General features: G+C 58.5%; 1 protein-coding gene across 1 annotated transcript; it reads right to left on the reverse strand.

Annotated features, from left to right (window-relative positions):
* Positions 1–768: 768 nt before the first annotated feature.
* NCLIV_051280 (putative KH domain-containing protein) lies at positions 769–7,207 on the reverse strand (the record flags this gene model as incomplete). The annotated part of the gene is made up of 6 exons (XM_003884682.1): positions 769–1,440; positions 1,712–2,332; positions 2,848–4,046; positions 4,423–5,248; positions 5,743–6,377; positions 6,655–7,207. 6 exons carry the CDS (start codon positions 7,205–7,207, stop codon positions 769–771), a joined length of 4,506 nt encoding a protein of 1,501 aa, XP_003884731.1.
* Positions 7,208–9,753: the final 2,546 nt, after the last annotated feature.

Genomic DNA, 9,753 nt, shown 5'->3' on the forward strand with positions numbered 1-9,753 from the left:
CTGCATGCAGTCGCCGAGATGCCAGAATACAGAGCGCCGTCTTCCTTGCACCGCACCGTTCACCGGTGTCGCTACACCCCTCCGTTCCGCTTTGCAGACAGCGCCGGTGCGCTCAACGTGGCGTGCCTCTCCCTTGTTTCTGAACCGCTGAGGGTCTCGAGGAGCAAGGTTCTAGGGCCGAATGTGGCGCGCCGAGAAAGCGGTTGCGAAACAAGAGGCAGCCGGCGCAGCCTCATGCAGAGACAGCAGGCACACGCTGTCTCGCTCCAGACGACAGTCCCTCACCTCCCGCAAGCTCGACGGCACGATACTCGGCTCGGCTTCGTGCCCCGATCCTCTTCACTCTTAGCAGCATGTTATTTTCCAACGATCTACACCTTGCCTCGCAGAACTGTTGTTGCGAAGACCCCTCCGCCTGAGAAAAGGGAGTGGGAGGAGTCAGAAGCAACTGTCGAGGATTGGGCAGACGCAAAAACCAGGAAAGGGGGATGAGGACACAAAGCAGCAAGTGAACGCTGGGCCGATAAAAATATGTATGTCTGCGAAACAGCACGAACTTGCCGCAGGCCCCCTCGGCTCCGCATGTCTGCGGAGATCCATCGCTCCTGCAAAGTGTTTGATTTCCTCCGTCGCCTGCAATCTTTGGGCGAAAATGCGTGTGAAACAGGGTTCTCTTGTGTCGACGGCAAGTCGCCTCAAAGGCGCCAACTCCGCGTTCCCGGGCGGAAAACGCCAAAGCGCATATTTACAGAGGGAAACGGGAGGACATCAGAGGGGCGAGGACGCGAGAGTCGCAGGCAGAAAGGCCAGCGAGGGAAGAGAAAGAGAAGCCAGTGGCGAGGCATACCCGTCCCCCGCTCGGTAGACTTCCCCTTTTAGAGACCCGCGAAACGACGGAAAGGCATTCGGCGGCGGGCTGGCGTGGCCTCCTCGCGAGCACAAGGAGGGCGAGGACCTGGCTGGAGAGAAAAAGTCTGCATCAGCGACAGGGAAGTGCCGCTGGAGCAAGGCGGCCAGCGGCAGCGCGCCTCCCTCGTCCCCTGTCTCCGTGTGCCGCAGAGTTTGACCGGCCTGGCTCGGAGACGAGCACGTGGACCGGGACGAAAGCAACGAGGGAAGCGTGGCAAGGCCTCTTCTCGCACCGGCTGTCCCTGGGCTTCCGTCCGATGCGTCCGAGGCCGCGAAAGCTGGCGAAGGAAGCGCGGGGTTTGGATGCGCTGAAAAGAAGCATGCGGGGCTCCGGCCCGGTGCGGCGGGGAACGGTTTGAGGTGCACACTCCCCGATGACGCCACAGGTGAAGGCAAAGACGGCGCAGCGTCAAGAGGTGGCGAAGACTCGAGGCAAAGGGAAGGCATGGAAGCGAAAGCGTGGACGCCAGGCGAACGGTGAAGCAGTCGGGTCGCGAGCGCGTCCAACAGGTTCACCGCAGAAAGAATATGCTGCAGACAGAAAAAAACAAGAGGCGACGCAACCACACTGTGGAGACCCTTCCGGGCCCGGAGGAACGCGAAATGCACAGGTTTCTGAGATCCTCTCTTGCGTCCCACAGTCAAGGTGCCGGCAAATCCGGTGGCCACGAAGTGACGAGGGGCCCGTCCGCTTCTTTTGTGAGTGTCTTGCACTGTCTATTAACCAGCGCGACAGGCCTAGAGTCAGGTTGTTCGTCGCAGAAACGATGAGTTCCCCTCGGTTTTCGCCCTTTCCGCCTACTCTCCAGAGGCCACATAGAATGACGGTTGAAGTCGCCTCGTCGAACCACGCCTCAAGGAGACCCGTCGCCGCTCCGATCTGACGCAGAAGGGGTTTGCGTCGCAGTTCTCTTTTCAGTGTCGCCACATGGCTTTCAACGAGGCAGGCCTCGGCGTCGTCCCTCGGAGTCTCCTGCTCGGTCTCCACGCGGGCGCACAAGAGACGGTCCATTCCGGGGCGGCTGGCCAGAATGGCGGGCCAGCGGGACCCGACCGGTGCGTTGAAAACGGGACAGACCGCCTCGGCCAGTTCGGGCACCTGACTGTCTTTGCCGCTGTCGCGGCTCTGGTTCCCTCCATCCGAGAGACAGACAGGGACAGGCGACAGCCACGGAGAGAGACGCGGAGCAGCGCGAGGACCTGAGGGCGGCGAGGCCGAATGCCAAGAGGTCTTTTCGCGATCCGGCTGAACCTTGCTTTCCGCATGCAATCGGCGAGCAAAGGAAGCCGGGTACAAGCGGTAGCTAGCCGACAGGAACTGCACTTCGGCGAGAGCTTCTTCGACCGCCTGGCGGGAGGAGCCGTAGATCCGGACGCGTCGCGTCGCGGCGTCTTCTTCTTGGGGAAACACGCGTATCTCAACCTGATCAATCGCACGGGCGCAGAAACACGGCGAGCGCCGGAGAATGGAGGCCGGCGGCGCCACAGGACAGCAACGGCGAGTGGCCACTGGAGGGTGGCACCAGATAGACGAGCATCGTGATGAGTTCACCAAGAGACGAAAACGCGTCGCTCGTTGCAGAGGAGCGACGGAAACGACGCGTTATGCACGTGGCTGATAGGACGCTCAGTGACCGTGGGCAGATGGCATCGCGGTGAGCACGAGAGGGTGCTCTCCTATCCTGCGAGTTGTGCGGAAGCAAGAGAACAGGAGCTGTCAGACGCGCCCGCGCGCGGCCCGGTTATTTACGCTGGATTGCTGGCCTTCACTACTCTGTATTTACAGCTTCACATTTTTTCCTTCCAGTTTCTCCTCTCTTTTGTCGCGGTTTTCCCGGCTCCTTCGACGCACGTCACAAAACAGCAAGCTGAAACGCCGGAGGCGGTCTCTGGCGAGGGCCGACTCCCCACAGTCCCCACGCTCTCCCTCAGGCTCACCTGGAAGCGCTTCGCGAGTTTCTCCAACCTCTCGCCTTGTTTGCCGATGATGAGGCCGATTGTCTCCTTGGCCTTGAATTCCACGCAGACGGATGCGACGCCGGCGCTCGTCCTTTCTTCGAGGAACCTGAGCCTTCTTTCTCTTCGCTCATGGAAGAGAACGCTCTTGGCAATTCGCCTGTTTACACCTCGCAGAATGGCTTTTAGGCGTTCCACTTCCGCTTTGTCGAAGCCTAGAAGAACTATCTGGCATCCCTGCCTCTCGTCGGTCTCTTTCGGCCCATGTTGGATGCCTTCTACGCCCGCTGTTACGGTCGTGGCTGGAGACTTCGTGACCAGGCGGGCGAAGAAGGACGAGAAGCAAGAGGCGGCGAGCGAGCTTTCGTCTCCCCACTCCGAGAAGAGGCGGCAATTCGCGTCGCTTCCTGCCGCCCCGTCGAGGGCTTCATGTCTCCTCAGGGACGCTTCCACCCGCAGTGCTGGTGCGTCGTTTCTTGCTTCGGGCGGCAGTCCTGGAAGTCGCTCTCCGCTTCTCAGTCCGTCGATCGCTGCCACACTCGAGACGGAGACGCCTGGACTGCCCTCTGACTGAGAACAGCCTGTCACTGCGTTCATCGCTGTCAGTTGGAACGGGTTCCCTTCTTCCCCGAGCCGTAAGTGTCTGCCTCTACAGGATGCTCTAAGCTCCAGTTCACCTTCCTCGTCTTCCGGTCCTCCCGGCTGGGCCCCACACGTTTGCCTTTCGTGAGGCTCTGTTACCTCCTCACCGCTCGTGTCTACGCCCCTGCGGAACTCCACCTCATGCGGCTCGGGAGCCTTCCCCGTCACGCCCCTCGCGCTACCCTCTTTTCTCTCCACGGAAATTGCTGGCGCAACATCGTCCTCCTGTCGCGAGGCTCCTCGCCCGTGAGCCCGCGCAGCTGCCTGCGGCGAGACCGCGGATGCAGCCGATCCGTGAAATCCGGAAGACAGAGCGGAGGCACGCGCGGGGTGAAGATGGTCGAGTGAGGACGGCAGGCGCGGAAAGGCGGCGCAGCCGGATCCAGCCGAGGCAGCTGCAGTCGAGGAACTGGGAGATGCAGGGTCCAGAGAGAACGGCGAAGACAGCACACCTGGGAAAGGCGCGTACGAGGGAGAGAAACTAGGGATCGTCTGCCGGTCCTCGTCTGACCAGCAGGCCGTCACGATGTCGCTGCCGTCTGCATGGAGTCCACAGGCAGGACAGCGCAGGTATAACGCAGAGATGTGCTTCCGAGGGCGGCAAGCATGTGCACCTTGTTTCCTGTGGCCAACGCTAGCAGATGAACGAGATGCTTCTGAAGTAAATTCACATGCTAGAGTGATACCTGTAATTATTTGGAGTGCACGAGTCATTGCAACTAGAAACCTAAAGCTATAAGATGAATTTAGATGCCACGGGGAGGAAACCGGCAAATCGTCAGGGTGTGCAGTGAACTCCGAGACGCGCTTTTTGTTGCCTAACTCGCGCTTCGCCACTTCCAGTGACACACTTCCTTGTGGAACCTTTGATGGCTCTGGGAGATTCAAGAAGGCACAGTTTTATCTTTCTCTTACCGGTGTGGAAGTCCGGCGATTCGCGTTTCTTTGCCTCGGGGGAGCGGTCTGGAGCGTGCGCTGCCGCTTGGCTTTCGCCGCCGTCGTCTTGCGTCGGGCCCCCATCCATAACTGTGAGCGCAATCACGCCCGAGAGTCCCTCCCTCCTGTCGCTTCGAGCGCCGGGACCGCTGGCGTCTTCTCCTTCTGCCGTGCTCCGGGAAAGGGCGGAGAACTCGAGAGGCCTGTCGGGAGGCTGCGGCTTGCGCCGTTGCAGAGCCTGCAGAAATCGTCCAGCTGCCTCCTCTTCGGCGTCCCCCTCCACCTGCTCTCCCTGCGCGTGTTCCGCTCCGGCGAGCGACCCTCCCGCTAGGAGCCATCGAGCGGCTTCAACAGAGACAGGAACGGCCTCTCGGCACATGGCCGGCAGGAAGACCGAAAGCGGCAGTTCGTGGGGAAGAGGCCCCGGGGTTTGGGCAAACGCCTTAGGAAGACCGTTTTGGACGAAGCGGAGGCACGCGGAGTCGGCCGACACAGGCGAGAAAGAGGACGAACCGGAGGCGGCCAGGGCAAGCTCGGGCTCTCCTGAGAATCTGTTTCTTCTGGGGTCTCTTAGCGACGAGCCCAGGACAGTGATATCGACGGACGGCGACGACAGCAAACGGACGCGGAAATGGTGAGACGACGGAGGGCCTGGCGCATGAGCAGACTCGCTCTGTCGCTCGTCCAGCTGAACGGCAGAAGCAAGCGAAGCGGGAGCTCGGGAGCTCTGGGGACTTGGTGGCGACGACAGGATTCGGGCCAGAGCATAGTGTGCAGGGGTGGAACTGGTGCTGGGCCGAAAGACCTGAAGGAAGAGCAGAGAGACGGGGAGAGGGCGGAACGAACGCAGCTGAAACAAGACAGACCTTGGATGCGTGGAGGAGACTGCCCCGTCACGCCTCGGCTTCGGCGCATGCCGTCCAGTGGGCCGTCTGCTGCGTGCTTCCTGCACGTCGTGCCCACATGTGCCAAGACGACGCTCTAGCCGCTGGAAAGCCCCGCGCCAAACCCAGGGCTCAGACCCGTCTCGTCTCACGCCTCGTTCTCTTGGTGTTTCCCCGGCTCTACAGAAAAGGCAAGCAAACTTCGGGGTCAATTCGTCGCCACAAAAGCGCCGCGTGAGCATCCAGGCGACAGCTGAGCTCCCTGACGGGAAGCCGCGCGACCTCGAGGGACAGCGCGTAGCTGTGTCTCAAAAGCAGATACAGTAGACTAGAACCCTCAGTAGGGGGGGCGACCCTCGTCAGACGCCGATCCGGTAAAGGCGGTCTCTACTCGGGTCCGCAGAGGTCTCCTCACCTCGGCATAATCTCCGGCTTTCCATCGCTGTTCCTCCCTGGTGTACGAGCGCTCTCTGCTCCTCGCACTGTCCCTGCAAAGGATGTCAGTCTCTCCTGAGAAGCCTGTGTGTCCTGTTTCTTTCGAGACGGCCGCAGCCTCTGGAGAGCGCCTAGTCCCCTCCTCTGGATCGGCGTGCAGGCGAGGTCCAGCTAGCGACACATAAAGACTGGAAAGCCAAGTAGAGACAAAGACACGTGGCTGCTGTGAGGAGGCGTGAAGCGCGGACGCGCCGTTCCCCTCAATTCCGACAGGTGTGCAGCCCGGGACGCTGTGCGACACCGAGGTCAACAGGTGATTGTCACCTCCTGTTTCGTCCAGCAAGCTGGAACCAGACGAAAGTCTCATTTCTAGAAGCTCTGCAATTGAGCCGGCCGGTGCGGATAACGCTCCTAGCTCTGCGCGCCCGGATGGTCTGCTTGGAAAAGCAAGGGCAGGAGTGCCTTCCTTTCGAGATGACCATGGGGGACAGACGGCACCGCTAAACTGGACAAACACCTCGTTCGTGGCAGCACGGATGTCCAGCAGAAAGCCTAGATAGCGTCGGCAGCGGTGTTCGTGACCTGGAAAAACAATTTCAATTTTCTGTCGAACGGCTGTCGTCTGCAAACCGACAAAAACGCAGGGGGCACCCGACAAGCAACCACTCTATACAAGAAGGGCCGGCTGCAGTTTCGTATGCAACACGGTTTGAGATACAGAGTCCCGCGGATCAACGCCACACTGACTCCCACCTGGCCAACCACACGTTTGGCCGAAATGCCATCATCGGAAAGTCCCTCTGGCTTCTTCGATAGTTGTTTCCGGAATCGACGTGTCAGGGCTTCGCAATCTTGCTCCTCAGCCTGCTGACAAACCGCAACGTCCTCGTACTGCTGGAAAAGCTGGCGACGAGCATGTGTCCCTCATTCGGAGGGTTCCTGTTTCCGTTTCGACATCTACTATGCCCACGTACCTGAGGACTGAAGCGCGTGATTTGCCTGTCCATGCCTGCCGTCTCTTCCCCGTGTACTCCTCCAGTATGTGGTCCTCTATTGCCGAACGGTGTCCCAGATCCTGCAGGCGGTGAAGCGCTCATCAGTGGAGTTCGATGCAGAGGGTGACCCCAGCGTTGTTCTGCCGAGTCAGTGGGCTGTCGAGATTCTGTAATCCGACGAGGTCGACACGCGTCTGACGGCATCCTCACGGTCGCGTACGTTTGCCGTTCTTCTGGGGGCATACCAGCACCTAGTGATGCATTGTCCCGAAAATCGGGAGAGTTGATAAAAAGCGACATTTCGCTAGTGCCAGTCTCAAACCTTGCATGAGTGGTCTGCGGTCCCCCACGGCCACCCCCCACACGGAGACGTTGCTGGAAGTCTCCCTCCGTTGTCACGTCGGCTAGCCGATGAAAGCCCAGCCGCCTCTGGCTGTCCCTATTCAACATTGGTCCTGTCACTTGAGATGATCAGGACCGAAAGAGATTCTCCCATCCCTCGTCTGTTGGTCGTGCAGAGCTGTGGTATGCTCAGCTCCCACCAAGAGGAACGCCGACAGCAACGTGTGACGTCTTTACAAATGTCTCGTTCTGAGAACTAGAGGGCTCGAGACGTTGTACGCGCACTTCAAGAAATGAAAGCCCTCTCTGTATCCACAGGTCTCTCGAAAGTTCTGGCGTCTGGTGTATGTCAAACAAGTCCAGAGTACCCTCTTGTTGCATGTAATACGAAAACGCTGAACAGGCAGGCTCTCGAACCACGAAGAAGCCTACCAGTTATTTTTGTTACAACACGTAGCCGGGCGTGAAGGCGTTTCAAGTATTTTCAAGAGAGGAACGCCGATCCTCTCGGGATGTGTACTCAAAAAACGAGAGGCCCAGCAGCAGTTCTTTCGGTCTGTCCGCGCCTGTCAAAATCCAGATTAGTTGCGACAGGCCGGAAGAAGTCGACGCATATATCAGCGCATGTATATATCTTATTCCAAGCGTTGAGGAAATGACCTCATTGGTATCGCTCCGCACACGTGACACTGACTCGATCAGAGGAAGGACGCAGCACACATCGCCGCTAGCCGTAGGTGAGACAAAAGGCGTCGGTGGGCCTTTGCTCTGCCGTCCCTCTTCCAATGGGTAGAAACGTTGCGTCGAATAAAATGAAAAACAGGCTATTGTACAATCAGATCCCTTATCCACTTTCAAACAGCTGAAACGGCACTGTTGGCAACGGTTCCTGGACTTCGGAGAGGCAGTATAGCGCTTCTCCCCTGTGAGGAAATGATAAAATACCGCCGCAAAAGGGGTCAGGGGAACGTCGTTCAGACGCTTGTCCGGAATGACACAGGGTGGGAAGGAAAAACCTGTCGCTCGCGCATCTATGCCCGGCACACCGACGCCGCCTCCGTGAACATCAGGGGTGCTAAAGCAGCGAGAAATTGATCCTGGTGGTCAACGCGAGGGACCGTTATCAGGCGCTGTGCGGCGGGAAAGTCATGTACCGTATGTGAACCGTCACGGAAGAGCTGGCATAAAACCACTGCCGTGCTGAACGGCTCAAAACACATGTGAGAATGGCTCTGTGGAAATGAATACCGTCTCCAGTACGAATGCTGGACGAGGGATGTCGTGATTGAGTCGTCAGTGTGCAGTTGCTATGCTGTCACCGGACAGCGGAGATGGAAGGCCTTGAACAATCTTCGAAAGCGTGTGATGAGATCATTGGAAGACTCCTTCACTTCTTGAGGAGAGAGAATGCCGCATCCGAAGCAATTTCCGCCCGTCTGCATTCTGCGGAGAAGCACCCCGAAATATCCGCGGTAGAAACCGGTATCGCGTGGAAGCCGATGGGGCGACGCTGACGAGGCGTCGAGTATAAAACATACTTTCATAGATTCGCTTCATTCTTTTCTGACGGTTCCGGATGCGCTGTGGAACTGACTCCTCCGTTCTTGGGCTCACCAGGTGACACTCTAATCCGGAGAAGCCGGTGCCTCTCTGTTGCCCGAGACGGCCGAGCTCGGATGGCGTCATCAACACAATACACCCCCCGGCCGTCGGACCGGGCATGGCGTCCGGCAGGGGACCCGGCGGTTCTCCGGGGCACTCGCCTTCTGGCGTCAAGGTAGGTCCTCTCCCTTTCGGACAGCAAATTGCTAGGCCGCTGGCGAAAGCAACACGTGGGCTCCTTCCTGACGTGGACAACCGTCTCCAAAGCCCTACGCGAAGCCTTCGGAAGCACAACCCTCCCCTTTAGGAGACACGAGGGTCGTCCGACGAGCAGGAAAGGGCCGTCGCCTGGGGCAACGTGTGGTTTTGAGTCGCATCTAGGTTTGCTGCTTCCTTGTGTAACATCGACAGAAGTTGGTGCGTAGATTTATTTCTTCTCAGAAACGGCTGAACTCGAGGCTCCTGCGACCTCTAGCTGCTTTGTCTGAGCAGCTCCACCAGCGGGCAAGTGCTGCAACGGAAGGGCCACAGTGTCATTGCGTCACCGTAGCCGCATGGAACGCTTTGCATTCATCGTGCGATTACGGGGAACCCTTGCCCCGTCTGCTGTTCCCGCCGCACGGCAATGGAGAACCCTCGCTCTGTTGGGGAGACATCTTTTGAGCAAATTTTCGAAATGGCCACAGCGGTTCCCTTTTTCTCTTTCGCTTGCTCCCTGCGGAAGCCGAAAGTTTTGTCGACGACACCGAAATCGGTCGTTGCGTTTGCTACAGCAAAACCCCGTAGGCACTCTCGGTAGCAGACGAGTGGAAGGTAATCGGTTTCATCTACAGAAGTGGAGTCAGTTATCTATAAAGGTTGTTAACGCCTTCGGTGAATCTTCTAAATACAATCATTTTTTAGCAATGCCTTCCAGTCGTTCAGTGTACTTGGCGTGTTTATGTCAACACACCGTTTTCTTCACGTCTAGCACCAGCGCATCCCTGAATCATTTTTTAGCAATGCCTTCCAGTCGTTCAGTGTACGCGGCGTGTTTATGTCAACACACCGTT

This window comes from Neospora caninum, chromosome X (genome assembly GCF_000208865.1).
Source record: "Neospora caninum Liverpool complete genome, chromosome X".
Taxonomy (NCBI): domain Eukaryota; phylum Apicomplexa; class Conoidasida; order Eucoccidiorida; family Sarcocystidae; genus Neospora; species Neospora caninum.